Source organism: Phyllostomus hastatus, unplaced genomic scaffold (genome assembly GCF_019186645.2).
Source record: "Phyllostomus hastatus isolate PE091 unplaced genomic scaffold, TTU_PhHast_1.1 phas_contig_34, whole genome shotgun sequence".
Classification (NCBI taxonomy): domain Eukaryota; kingdom Metazoa; phylum Chordata; class Mammalia; order Chiroptera; family Phyllostomidae; genus Phyllostomus; species Phyllostomus hastatus.
In genome coordinates, this window is record NW_025333857.1 from 16359894 (window position 1) to 16375400 (window position 15507).

A 15507-nucleotide genomic window follows, 5' to 3' on the forward strand; every position below is an offset into this window, starting at 1 on the left:
CTGCTAGGTGAGTGTTCTAGGAACCCATCGGTATCATTGCACCAGCTGGCATTATTGTGAGAGGCTGCGTTCAGCTTCAGTGAATTTTTTTTTGAAGACTCTTTCATCTGGTTTGCCCATGTCATGATGGGTGATTTATGAGTGCACCTAACCACACCATGCTGAGTGTTCAGCAGTTTTTGACCCAAAACAGCATGACATCCATGCCCTACTCTCCCTATTTTCCCAATCTCGCCCTGAGTGACTTTTTTTTTGTTTCTCTGGATAAAAGAAGTCCTCAAAGGGAAACGTTTTGCTGATATAGAAGAGGTGAAATGAAAAACAGCAAAAGCACTAAAAGGCGTCAAAATAGATGAGTTCAAAAACTTGAGCAGTGGAAAAATGTCTCAGTAGGTGTATTGCATCAAATGGAGAGTACTTTGAAGGTGACTGAAGTTTAAACATGTAAGAATAAATACACAATCACTCCTACTTTCATGTGAGAGCTGGAGAAAAGACAGTGGCCAAATGTCATGCCAGCCTGTGAGAGGTGACAGGCACCTGTGGAACCCATAGGCCCTGAGATGGTGGAAGAGTAAGTGGAAGATACACTAACCTCCTCCCAGGGCTAGTCTGGTATTACAACTAAATTGTACAGAAATCATCCCAAATAACCAACTGAACACTAGTTGGAGAGAAGCTTTATAACTAAGGACAGACAGAAGAAACCACTTCACCACAACATGACTGTTGGGAGTGCAGGGGAGGTGTGAGAGTGCTGGCTGGGCTCCCATGGGTGGCAGCTGAAGTCCCGGAGGGATATTTGAGCAGCAGAGGGGTTTCCCCTGAGTAATGGGAGGTTTAAACCCCAAGCTGGGCTCCCTAGTTTACAGCACCAGAGGAACTGAATACAGATAACATCCAGCTGTGAAAAGCTGCAGGATTTCTGTCTGACAGGGAGAAATGGCTGGAAATGCAGAGAGCCTTTTAAAGGGCCAACATGCAAAATATTGTTTGTAGCCACTTACCCTGGGCTCTGGCAAGGGAGGGTGGGGAGGACTAGAGACACTAGAGGAGAGTCAGGGGTTGGTGGCTCTGGGGAAGGAACTGAAGGAGCAGCTGCCAGGATCCCTGTGCTGAGTCATTCCCCACACTGCAGGAGCCATCTTTCTCAGGCAAAACACTCCCGCCAAGTAGCATCAGCCTGAGGGGAAGCAGTAGTCCCACCCTTTGGAGCTTAAGCCAGACTGCTGGCTACAACTTGAGGCTATATCATTGATTAGTTTAACAACTAAGGGGGATCTTTGGGAGCTCTGAGATTGAAGCTGGCCTTCCCCCTGGGCCCAGTGCTGATACAGACTGGCCCTAATGCATGGCCAGGTTCTTTTTGCACAGAGGCCCAGCAAAGGGAGCCACATGCTGTGGCCCCAAACAGTTTGACCAGGGTCAGTCACAAGTAGCACATGACAAAGGCCTACATCAGAGTTTTTGCAGATCTACCTAATACATAGAAACAAATATAAAGACACAGCCAAAATGGGAAGACAAAGACACAGACCCAAATGAAAGAACTAGAGAATTCTCCAGAATAAGAACTAGATAAAATGGAGGCAAGCAATTTATCAGATAGAGAGTTCAGAGTAATGATTATAAGAATACTTAACAGCATGAAAAAAGACATAGAAATTAGACATAGAAAAAGACATAGAAATTATGAAGTAATACACAGGCAGGAATAAAAAGTAGGTTACATGAAGCAGAGGATTGAATCAGTGATTTGGAACACAATGTAGGAAAAACATCCAGGGAGAGCAGAAAAAAGAAAAAAAAGGATTTTAAAAAAAATGAGAAGAAGCATTTTGGACACCATGAAACAGAAGAACGTCTACATTATGTCAATACCAGAAGGAGAGGAGAGCAAGCAAGGGATCAAGAACCTATTTGAAGAAATAATGACAGAAAACTTTCCTAATCTGGTGAAGGAAAAAGAATAGAAGTCTAGGAAGCTCAGAGTCCCAAACAAGTTGGGCCCAAAGAAGCCTATCCCAAGACATATCATAGTTACAATGACAAGGCTTAAAGACAAGAGAATCCTAAAAGCTGTAGAGAAAAGCAGGTAGTTACATACGAGGGAATACCAATTAGACTGTCATCTGATTTCTCAACAGAAACATATCAGACCAGAAGGGAGAAATTTGAAATACTCAAGGTGATGCAAAGCAAGAATCTACAACTAAGGCTACTTTACTGAGCAAGGCTATTAAAATCGAAGGAGAAATAAGGAGCTTCCTAGACAAGAAAGCGCTAAAGGAGTTTGTTAACACCAAACCAGTACTGCAGCAAATGTTAAAGGGCTTGCTTTAAGAAGGAGAAGAAAAAGAGAAAGAAAAAAAAAGAGGAAAATAGTCTAACATGGTACTAAAAAAAATGGCACTAAATACATATCTATCGATAATAACCTTAAATGTAAATGGCTTAAATGCTCCAACCAAAAGACAGAGGGTAGCTGAATGGATAAGAAAACAAGACCCACATATATGCTACCACCAAGAGACCCATCTCATATGGAAAGAAGCAGATTAAAAGTTAAGGGATGGAAAAAGATATTTCATACAAGTATCTTGAAAAGAAAAAATAGCTGGGGTGGCAGTACTTACATCTGACAGAATAGACTTTAAAATCAAGGCTATAGTAAGACACAAAGAAGGATACTACGTAATGATAGAGGGAATAATCCAACAACAGAATTGGATGACAGAAATGTTTAACCCTAGTAAACATTTACACACCCAACATAGGGGCACCCAAATATGTGAATCAAATCTAGATGGACATAAAGAGAGAGATCGACAGAAATACTGTCGTAGTCAGGGATGTTAACACCCCATAGACTTCGAAACCCCATAAATCTTCCAGACAAAATCAACAAAGAGCCAGCAGCCTGAAACAACACACTGGATCAAATGTATTTAATTGGTATCTTCAGAGCCTTTCACTCAAAAGCAGCAGAACAGACACATTTTTCAAATGCACAGACAGTGTTTTCTAGGACAGACCACATGTTCGGACACAAAACAAGGCTCAATAAGTTTAGGAGTTTGAAATCATATCCAGCATCTTCTCTGACCACAATGGTATGAAACTAGAAGTCAAACACAAGAAGAACACTGAAAAACACACAAAGACATGGAAGCTAAATAACATGTTACTAAACAACAAATGGGTCAACAATGAAATCAAGGAAAAAATTAAAAGATACCTTAACAAAGGAAAATAAGGACACAACATTCCAGAAATCTGTGAGACACAGATAGCAATCTTAAGACGGAAATTCACAGCATTACAGGCCTATCTCAAAAAAATAAGAAAAAGAAAAACAAAGCCAGAAGTGACTGCAAGGAAGGAAATAATGGTCAGAGCAGAAATAAATGAAATAGAATCTAAAACAATGATGCAAAAGATCAGTAAATCCAAGATGTGGTTCTTTGAAAGATAAACAAGATTGACAAACCTTTAACCAGACTCATCAAGAAAAAAGAGTGAGGACCCAAATAAGTAAAATCAGAATTGAAATAGAAATAACAACTGACACCAAAAAAATACAAAGGATTGTAAGAAAATATTATAAACAACTATATGCCAACAAACTGGACAACCTGGATGAAATAGATAAATTCCTGGAAACATACAATCTTCCAAAACTAAACTAGGAAGAATCAGAGAATCTGAATAGGTAGATTAAACCTAGTGAAATTGAAGCAGTAATAAAAAATCCCAACAAACAAAAGTCCTGGACCATATGGCTTCACAAGGGAATTTTACCAAACATTCTGAGAAGAATTAACACCTCTCCTTCTGAAACTATTTCATACAATTCAAGAGGAGGGAAGGCTCCCAACTCGTTTTACAAGGCCAGCATTATCCTAATTCCAAAACCAGATAAACACACCACAAAGAAAGAAAATTATAGGGCAGTATCCCTGATAAACATCGATGCTAAATTTCTCCACAAAATATTAGCAAACTGAATACCACAATGCAGCAAAAAGATCATACACCATGATCAAGTGGAATCAAGGTTGGTACAACATTTGAAAATCAATAGGCGTGATTCACCACATAAACAAAAATAAAGGATAAAAACCACATGATCATATCAATAAATGCAAAAAAGCATTTGATAAAAATCCAGCACCCATTTATAATAAAAACTCTCAGCAAAGTGGGAATAGAAGGAACATACCTAAACATAATAAAGACCATATATGACAAACTCACTGCCAGCATCATACTCAACAGGCAAAAACTACAGGCAGGCCCCTTAGATTCAGAACAAGACAGGGATGTCTGCTTTCACCTGTCCTATTCAACCAACATAGTACTGGAAGTCCTAGCCACAGCATTCAGACAAGAAGGAAAAATTAAAAGCTTCCAGATAGGAAAGAAAGAAGTAAAACTGTCTTTATTTGCTGATGACATGATACTGTATGTAGAAAACCCCAAAGATTCTACCAAGAAACTACTAGAGCTGATACACAAATTCAGCAGAGGAGCAGGATACAAAATTAATATCCAGAAATCAGTTGCATTTTTATATGTCAATAAGAAACAAGCAGAAAGAGAGATTAAGAAAACAGTGCCATTCACAGTTGCTTCAAAAAGGATCCAATACCTGGGGATAAACCTAGCCAAGGATGTAAAAGACCTGTACTCAGAAAATTATGAGACACTGAAGAAAAATTGAAGAAGATAGAAATATGTTAAGTGGGAGCACTTACCATGTTCACAGATAGGAATAATTAACATCCTTAAAATGTCCACACTACCCAAAACAATCTATAGATTCAGTGCAGTTCCTATCAAGATTCTAATGACATATTTCACAGCACTGGAACAAGTAGTTCAAACATGTATATGGAACCACAAAAGGCCCCACATAGCAACAACAATCCTGAGGAAGAAAAACAAAGTTGGAGGAATCATGCTACCTAATATCAGACTATACTGTAAGACCACAGTAATCAAAACAGCATGGTTCTGGCATAAAAACAGACACACAGATCAATGGAACAGAATAGAGAACTTAGAAAAAAACTACACCTTTATAGTCAATTTTTGACAGAGGTAGCAAATAATACAATGGACTAAAGACAGTTTATTCAATAAATGGCAGTGGGAAAATTGAACAGCTATGTGCAGAAAAATGAAACTACACCACCACCTTACACCACACAAGAGCATAAATTCAAAATGGAGTAAAGACTTAAATGTTAGAACTGGAACCATGAAAATTCTGGAAGAAAACATAGGCAGCAAAATCTTGGACATTGCTTCTAGCAATATTTTATCAGATTTTCTTTCCCAGGCAAGGGAAAGAAAAGAAAAAATAAGCAGATGTGGTTACATCAAACTAAAATGATTTTGCACAGCAAAGGAAACCATTAACAAAACAAAAAGAGAAACCACAGAATGGGAGAACATATTCACTGATACATTTGATAAGGGGTTAATATCCAAAGTTTATAAAGAACTTATGAAACTCAACACCTAAAAAACAAACAACCCAATTAAAAAATAGGCAAGTGGACACTTATCCAAAGAAGACATAAAGTTGGCAGATCGACGTATGAAAAGATGCTCAATGTCAGTAATCATCAGAGAAAATCAAAAGAACAACTATCATCAATAAATCACCACCACCAAGTGCTGGCGAGGATGTGGAGAAAGGGGAACACTTTTGCACTGTTGGTGGGAATGCAGACTGCTACAGCCTTTGTGGAAAGCAGTATGGAGATACCTCAAAAAACTAAAAATGGTCCTGCCTTTTGACCCAGTGATCCCATTTCTGGGAATATATTCGAAGGAACCCAAAACACTAATTCAAAAGAACATAGCCACCCATATTTTCATCGCACTGTTACTTAACAATTGCCAAGATATGGAAGCAGTCCAAGTGTCCATCAATAGATGAGTGGTAAGACAACTATGGGACATTTACACAGTGGAATTCTACTTGGCTGTAAAAAAGAACATGTTACCCTTTGCACGGTATGGCTGGACCTGGAGAACATTATGCTAAGTGAAATAAGCCAGTCAGAGAAAGGCAAATACCATATGACTTCACTCATATGTGGAAGCTAATGAACAAACTGAACAAGGAAAATATAGACTCAGAGCAGGATGACAGCTTGTTGTGGGGGAGGTGAAGATAGCAGGTGGAGAGACTGAGCAAAAAGGAAAAAGAACTCCTGGAAATGGATAACAGTGTGTGATTGCTGGGAGGGAGGGAGTATAAGGGGACTAAGTGGTAATGGAAAAAATAATACAATAAATACTAAATCACAGAAGAGTAAATATATAATTTTTTATAAGTACTGGGTTTTGGGTCCTCCTTGTATTTATCTGGGTGGTAGTAATTAAAATATACATTTAAACTTTAAAATATGCTTATTGGTAAAATGTTTTAAAGGGTAAGTGACTAATTTTCTCCCTTCTCTTCCCCTCTCCCCTTCACTTTTCTTCTAGTATTCTATGGCATTGCCATATTTTGTCTGGTTGCCTTAATAAGGGCCTCAATAACTGATCCAGGAAGACTTCCTGAGAACCCTAAGATCCCACATGGAGGTATGGTCCTCTTCAGACTTATCACTTTTACTATGCCAGAATTATTATTTTTATTAAGGTATTTATTGCCTTTAGTTGTATTAGCATATATAGTTAATATGTTATAAATGCATTTTAATTATATACATATATTAGTTATATATGCTAATACAACTTTCAAGTTTTGTTCTCAGATTTTACCTTTGCAGACTTCTCTATTTAAAATTGCAGATCCCAGCTGATTCCTCATACCCTTGCTCCCCTTTTCAGTTTGTGTATTTGTGTGCCTCTCCTCCCACTCTAGATCTGTACAACCTCTGTGAGGGGGCAGCTTTGTTGTTTTGTTTCCATTTGTTCAGTGCTGTATCCTTAGTGTCTGGAACAGTCTCTCTATGTCACTTAGTAAATACTGAGTAAATATTTGTTGAGTGGCATATAATTATTTGAGAAATTATATTTTTATTTAATAAAAGAATTTTTGATGGTGCCATTTACCTCATGATATAAATATAATGTTGCCTATAGTAAATTATGCAGTATTATCATAACATTGCCTGCATTTGTCTAAATTCTAACAGTTTGAAAGCATTTAGTGTGAATTGAAGGTAACTTTTAATCACTTTATTACATGGTAACCATTCATATCCCAAAAATAAATTGAAAAGTATTGCTTGTTTTATTACATGCTGGATATAGTAAACCTCATTTACCCTTTTTACTGAGTTTTACTTTTTGACCATTTGTCCTGTAAGCTTTGAGAACTCTCTGAACTTTGTTCTATTAAGAAATTTATGTCTTTGTTGTACATTATAGAACCAGAATACTTTTTAGAGTAATTCAATGGTTTCCAAACTTGCTGCACATTGGAATCACCTGGTGGCTTTTAAAACTGTTAGTGTCCAGATCACATTCCATTTTAATTAAATCGGAATGTGTGGGGGTGGGAGCCAGGTATCAATATTTTTCAAAGATCACAGATGATTCAGTGTGTAGCAAACTTGGGGAACCAGTAATTCCTTTCAAAATTTGATTAAGTGGCAAGTCACTTTAGAGCCTCCCTTGAATCCCTGATTGTTGTTTTTTGAGACCTATCATTTCCAGGCTTGCTTACTTGGCATTGCAGGTTTTAATGATTAAATGGGAATGATATAACACTGATGTTTACACAGCTGTAGAAATGTCTGAAAACTATGTTGAATATTTAGTTTTTATTAACTTAGAGAAACAGTATCACTGTCACTTAGCAGTTAGTGTGTGTGTCTTTGTGTGTGCATGCACCCACAAGCATGTGTTTGGGCAGAGAGGGTGGTGCTCTGCAGTTTGTATGAAATCCCTCTTCTCAATTAGCCTAAATCAGAAGCTTAAAATACAGATAAATGAATTGTCTACTTCAACTTTAAAACCCAGTGTTTCCAGAAAATCAGAGTGGCAGGCTATTCCTAACCTAGGACCCATTTCTAATAAAATCTTTACTTTGCAGTGGTCTGACACTCATGTACTTACATGTGTCAGATACTGCAAATCAGGGAATGGGGCCAGTGAAGGTTTCCTGCTGAAAATTTCACATCTCTCTCTCTCTCTGTCTCTGTCTTTCTCTCTTTTTTCTTATGCATTTGAGGCCATGTGTGGTGGTGGGGGGAGAGAGAAAATCTCACATCTTATGTGAGGGGAGAGGCTGTTCCTCAGCTACAGAGAAATTGTCATGTAGTTCTAGTATTCTTAAATCTACCATTTTTGTAGTCAAAATAGGGAATCTCAGTTTTTCTGAGAAATTTCATATTTTTAAAACTATATTGGCAACTAATTCAAAATTTTAAAACATTGGTTTTAAATGAATACCGAACAGATTATATTTGTGGGCTTAATTGAGTTTACATGAAACCACTGTGTTATGGACTGGGGCTGACTCTTTGGATGTCTGTATTGTATCAGCTTCCAGCTGACATTTGAACTATTTTTCTTCACTGAGTTCAGAAGACTTCCCTTTTTCCCAATTGATAAAATACGTTAACTTATTACATTTTAATGTTTACTGAGTCTTGTGGTATCTCATGTCGTATGATTTTTACGGTAATTGTGTGGGGTAGCCTGGGGAATCAGGAGCATAGATTAACCATTGTAGGTCACACAGCAGCTTGTTACAGAATTGATCTGAGGCCCAGATCCTTGTATCTACCAGCTTTTACCATGGCTGTATATACAGAGTAATAATTTTAGCTCTGTTTTCACCTTTGATTTGATTGTGGGGAAAATTAGAAGTTATCAAGTGTTTTTTGTGTTGGTTACCTGATTATTTTGTAAATATAGTTTAAACTAGTAAATAGAAATTTAACAGTGAAAAATAATATAGCATGACTAAAAAGTTGGGGCTGTAGAGTAGTGACATTTATTCAGCATTGTTTTAAAGTTAAGGAATTTGATACAATTCAGTTCTTTAGAAAAGGAAAATGAAATCTTAATAATTTTATGATTTCAACCAATTTTTAAATTTAATTACTCTGCAATGTTTTATAGTGCCTGTTTTTTAAAACAGAAGAAATATGTAACTCCTCATATATGAGACAATTTGAATATAAGAGAATTTTCCGTTTTCCCATGCAAAGGTCCCTAGAATTTGATTTTATAAACTTTTGGGCATGTAGAGGAAATAGTCGAATGAAATCATTAAATATCTGTTATTCAAATTATTCACACATGTCCAAAATATAGAAATATTACCTTTGTCACTTTCAAATTTTGTGAAATTATTTTATTCAATCTCTTAAGTTTTTTAAACAGCTTTATTGATTATAATTCATATGCCATATAATTCACCTGTTTAAACTGTACACTTCAGTGGCTTTTAGTGTATTCGTAGAGCTGTGCCACCATCACCACAGTCTTAGAACATTTTCACATCAAGCTCATTCTTAATTTTGACTTCAGTGTCTTTTGTCATTACTAGAGCTACTTAAAAAAATTTTTTTATTGTTCAATTATAGTTGTACCCATTTTCCCCCCATTATTCTCCTCTGCTCTACCCACCCCGCACCTCCCACATTCAGTCCTCCCCCCACCACTGTCATCTTTGTCCTTGGGTCCTTTATACCTGTTTCTTGACTTGATCCTTCCCCTTCTTTCCCCCATTACCCCCCACTCCCTCTGATTACTGTCAGTTTGTTCTTTATTTCTACTTCTCTGGTTATATTTTGCTTGCTTGCTTGCTTGTTTTGCTAATTAGGGTCCACTTGTAGGTGAGATCATATGGTATTTGGCTTTCTCCACCTGGCTTATTTCACTTAGCATAACACTCTCCAGTTCCATCCATGCTGTCGCAAAGGGTAGAAGTTCTTTCTTTCTGTTGTGTAGTATTCCACTGTATAAATGGACCACAGTTTTTTGATCCGCTCATTTACTGATGGGCACTTAGGCTTTTTCTAGCACTTGGCTATTGTAAATTGTGCTGCTATGAACATTGGGGTGCATAGGTTCTTCTGAATTGGTGTTTCAGGGTTCTTGGGGTATAATCCCAGCAGTGGAATTGCTGGGTCAAAAGGCAGATCCATTTTTAGTTTTTTGAGAAGCTACTTTTGGACATACTGCTGTACAGCAAAATCTTCTTTTTTAAGTTTTAAGAAATATATCATGTTTTAAATTTGTTGCTTTCCCTTGAAAATTAACCCAAGCTGTAGAGATGTATGTACTGTTAATGCTGAGGGTTGCGTATTCACTCATAGTTTGGCGTCTTACCTCTCTCTTATATAGCTTTTTAAAAGTGATCTATGGGAGACTTACTAACATTTATTTCCTACATTGACAACCAGTTCTGTTAGTGAACCTCTATTAAGACCCAGACATTGTATTGATTTTGGTAGTTCAAGTTATATTTTTCCCTAAAACATTACTTTGTGATTTTAAATACAGTAATGAGAAAGGACTCTGAATATACAAATCTTTTTAAAAACTCGCATAGAAGGTGATTCCTTCTTTTCTGAGGTATAAACAAAGCAAAACCTTGCTGTATATTTATTCATGCATTTACAACATTAATAAGGATCCATGTTAAAGATTGTGATGCTGTTAACTTACATTAAACAGCCTCATTTATGGTTTGCCTTTTTTTCTTTGCTTAGTTTCATGTTTTGATTTTTCTCCCTTTAAAAATATTTCTGTGACTTTTAAATTTTTTTATAGCTACCATAAATTAGCAATTGGATTTTCTCTCCCATAAGCATTTATTTTATAAAACAGTTATTAGATGGCTAGTACTAAAGTCTCGTAGGTAGTTATCAGACATTAGGTTGTATCAGTCAACAAGCTCCTATTTGGGCATGAGTAAACCCTGAAGAAAGAGTTAAAGGGAGAAGGATAAGAAATGGTTTATAGATATGTAGGATAGGTTAAGATGGATGGATTTTTTTTCTTGCTATTCAAGCAAAAACAAAGATGATACTTTAATTAAATTTCTAGACTTTCACAATAGTGATTTTTACAATACATAAGCATGTGTGTGTGCATATGCACGTGTATGGAAATGAGTTTTCATAGGTATTTCTCATTTTAGGTACTTATATAGTATCTTAAATGTAGCCAGAGGAATGGCTCAAGCTCTTTTTTAAAATAAAGTTATGGTCCAGACCATAGAGCAGCAAACTCTATTTTGAAGGGCCAGATAATAAAATATTTTCAGCTTTATGGACCATATGGCCTCAACAGTTCCTCAGCTCTGCCATTCTAGTACAAAAGCAACCATAGACAGTACGTAAATGAATGTGCATATCTGGGTTCAAATAGAATTTTATTTATGGACATTGAAATTTGATTTTCATGATGTTTACATGCCACAAATTATTATAATCATTCATTTAAAATTGTCAAAACTGTTCTTACGTCAATGGTCACATAACAACAGGTAGTGGCCTGGATTTGCCTGTAGGCTGTAGTGTGCCAGCCTGTGGTCTAGACCACAGAATTACAGACTCCTTCTGACTGTAGCCACATGCTCTCTTCTTTTCTGAGGATATAACATGTTAAGTATGAAATAAAGAATTTTAGTCTCTAGAATATTATATATAAAATTGCTAATAATGAGTACACTATATGTTTTAGGGACTGGTTTAAAACTGTAAAGTTCAGGTCACATGCTTGGATTGCGGGCCAGGTCCCTGACATCAGTGTTTCTCTCCCTCTCTTTCTTCCTGCCTTCCCCGTCTCTAAAAACAAACAAACAAACAAACAATAATAGTTTATCTAAATGAAGTTTTACTATTGTTGCTTTCTCATTTGATATGTTTTCTTTAAAAGAACTGTAAGTAAGAAATGAAAGTATTTTATTTCAGGACTTCTGGTCAAGATGGAGATGTAGGTATACATGCTTCACCTCCACATGCAACTATAGCAAAAAATACAACTAGACCACAAAACAAGTGTCACCCAGAATTGTCAGAAAATCGAGCTATGTGGAAATCTGACAACCAAGGGTTGAAAGAAGTCGCATTCATCCAGACAGGTGGAGGAACGGAGAGGCGTGGAGACGTGGAGAGGCGTGGAGACATGGAGAGGCGTGGAGACGGGAGCGGGTGGTCCCACATCCTTGTGTGGTGGATAAAGAATAGGAGGGATGCCTTGGGAGCAAGGAGTCCCAGTCCCAGTCCAGACCACCCACCTCAGGGTTCCAGTGCCAGGAAGATAAGTCCCCATAACTTCTGACTGTAAAAACCAGTGAGGGGGTAGTGGAAAAAAATTGCAGTATTCTCAAGAGACGTAAGGCCTGCAATGGACTTAGGACTCATGCAGACCCACCCCCTCTGGGATTCAGCACCAAGGCAACAGCTGTAAAAGCTCCAGTGGCATATGGGGAGGAAATGAATTGTTAGTGCCAGCATACAGCTTCCTCCCAGGCAACACTCCAGAGGCTAGGCAGCAGCATTGTCCCCTCTGCAAGCCCTTGCCCCTCACAGCAACAGAACAGTGACACGGGTTGCCCCGCTCTGGTGATTACCTAAGCCTCTGCTCCGTACAGTGTAACAGCCGCACCTTTCTACAATAGGCCATGCTACTAAGACAGAGTGAAAGCAGCTCTACCTAATACCAGAAATAAACACAGGGAGGCTACTAAAATGAGGAGACAAAGAACTATGACGCAAATGAAAGAACAGAACAAAACTCCAGAAAAAGGACTAAAAGAAATGGAGATCAGCAACCTATCAGAAGCACAGTTCAAAACACTTATTATCAGGATGTTTCAGGAACTCATTGGGTACTTCAACAGCATGAAAAAGACCCAGGCAGAAATGAAGGTTGCATTAAATGAAATAAAGAAAAGTCTATAGGGAACCAAGAGTGGAGAGATTAAGCCGAGAATCAAATCAACAATTTGGAATGCAGGGAAGGAAAAAGCATTCAGTCAGAGCAGCAGGAAGAAAAAAGAATTAAAAAAAATGAGGATAGGCTTAGGAACCTCTGGGTCATCTTTAAATGTACCAACATCCAAATCATAGGCATGTCAGAAGGAGAAGAAGAAGAGCAAGAAATTGAAGACTTATTCAAAATAATGAAAGAAAACTTCCCTAATTTGGTGAAGGAAATAGATATATAGGTCTGGGAAGCACAGAGAATCTCGAACAGGATGGACTCAGAGAGGACCACACCAAGACACATCATAATTAAAATGCCAAAGGTTAAAGATAGAGAATCATAAAAGCAGCAAGAGGAAACCAGGCAATTATGTATAAAGGAGTTCCCATAAAGCTGTCAGTTGATTTTCTCAAAAGAAACTTTTCAGGCTAAAAGGGGCTGGCAAGAAGTATTCAAAGTCATAAAAGGCAAGGACCTACATCTAAGATTACTCTATCCAGCAAAGCTATCATTTAGAATGGAAGGGCAGATAAAGTCCTTCCCAGACCAGGCAAAGCTAAAGGAGTTCATCACCACCAAGCCATTGTTACTGGTATATGAAATGCTAAAGGGAATTATATAAGAAAAAGAACATCAAAACAATGAACATTAAAATGGGAATAAATTCACAACTAATAATTGAATAGAAATAACTAAGTAAACAAGCAGAACAGAAACAGAATCATAGATATGGAAATCCTTTGTAGGGCTAGAGGTTGGGAGGGGAAAGGGGGGTATGGGGGGAAGGTACAGGAACTAAGAAGTATAAATTTGTGGGTACAAAATAGACAGTGGTCTGTTAAGAACAGTACAGGAAATGGAGTAGCCAAAGAATTTATATGCATGGCCCATAGACATGAACTAAAGGGGGGATTGCTGGAGGGAATGGGGGTACCAGGTAGAGGGGAGGAAGGGATAAAAAAGTTGGGACAAGTGTAATAGCATAATCAATAAAATACACATTTAAAAAGATAATAAAACAAGATGGTGTGATGTGGGGGCAAAGGGGGGAAATGGTATTCACGATAAACAATAAAAATATTTTAAAATGAGATTTTTTAATGTGAAACTTAATTGCTCAATTTTCATATTATTGGAATAAACATGTTGATAGAGGTTTTATGTGTACTTTATTGATTTCTTCAGAGACATCTATAGCAGAATGTGTTTCCAGCACTTTACTATATAAAATTCCAACATGTTGACTTTACGCCTGGCCACTAAATTTAAAAAATGAAATTAAAATAATATTTTATTTTAAAGAATTAAACACTACCTGCTATTATTTCTTTTACTTATGTTTAGATTCTTATATTTATAAAATACTTAAACTTTTTATACCTTACCAAGCATTTAGTGACCTCGTGCTGTGTACAAGGGCCATCCTTTGCGTATCTAATGTTCATTAAGTGTGGAGTTAGGTGAATTTTCCTATGCCCAGACTTTTAATGATGTGAGAGTTTAAACATAAGTGATGGAAAGTTTAAAAATTTTGTAGAAATAAAGTTTTATTTTAACAAATATTAAAATGATATATTCTGTGTAATGAAGCAGTTGCTTTGGTAGATCGCTTTCCCATATAATTTTTATGGATCTGACTAGAATAATTTATAATGAAAAGGTGACTTTTCTTTTTATTATCAGTTAAACTCAAGTTTTTAGCACAAAATTTATTTGTATGGTCTTTCACTGTAGCCTAGGAAATTGTTCTTAGTGGTAGAACAGTTTTGTAAAGATCTTTACTTTCATCAATAGTAATTTCTTATAACTTTTCACTTCTGAAACTATTGTAATACCTCCTAAACCCATCTGAAATTCTTTTCCAAATATCTCCAATAAACATTTTCCAGCAAACCCAGTAATTTACAAAAAATAAAGTTGTTTAAGGGTAGGAATGCCATCTGTTTCTCTTTTGAGGTTATATGATTGATTTTGATTTTGAAACCAGAACTCGGCATTATTCCTTTGTCAGAGCATTCAGATAATTTCTATAAATTAATTAGTTTAATACAAGTTCAGTTTTAATAATTTGGTTTTACTTTAGGGTTTTGTCATTAAATTCTACTTAGAGCAATATGTCCAAAGCCCAAATACATTGCCTTCTATCCCTTAGTTTGACTATTAGTAGTGTCTTATTTTTATAGTGTTTAAAATCTGAAACATACAGAATCAGAGATACCTAGAATAGAGCAGCAACATTTATGGGAAACTCACTTATACTGGAGACTAGAAGAAAAATTTCATAGACATATACATTGAAGGCTTTCTATAAAATCTTCCAAACAGTTGTTGCTAAATTTCAACATTATTCGTTTGCCTTTATTAAATGGATTTTGATTTCTTTCTCTAGAAAGGGAGTTCTGGGAATTATGTAACAAGTGTAATTTGATGAGACCAAAGCGTTCCCATCATTGCAGCCGCTGCGGCCACTGTGTTAGGAGAATGGATCATCACTGTCCATGGTAAGAAATGAATAATTTACTTTTAGAAAAAAAGTAGTTAAAAATATATCATGCCCTGGCCAGGTGTCTCAGTTGGTTGGAACGTCAT

General features: G+C 36.7%; 1 protein-coding gene across 1 annotated transcript in view; it reads left to right on the plus strand.

The window, feature by feature from the left end:
- ZDHHC21 (zinc finger DHHC-type palmitoyltransferase 21) overlaps window positions 1-15507 on the plus strand; it is a 70012-nt gene that overhangs the window by 15320 nt on the left and 39185 nt on the right. The window contains exons 4-5 of the mRNA XM_045840332.1: window positions 6505-6603; window positions 15308-15419. Of these exons, the coding sequence (XP_045696288.1) occupies window positions 6505-6603; window positions 15308-15419 (211 nt within the window). The remainder of the gene's footprint in view (window positions 1-6504; window positions 6604-15307; window positions 15420-15507) is intronic.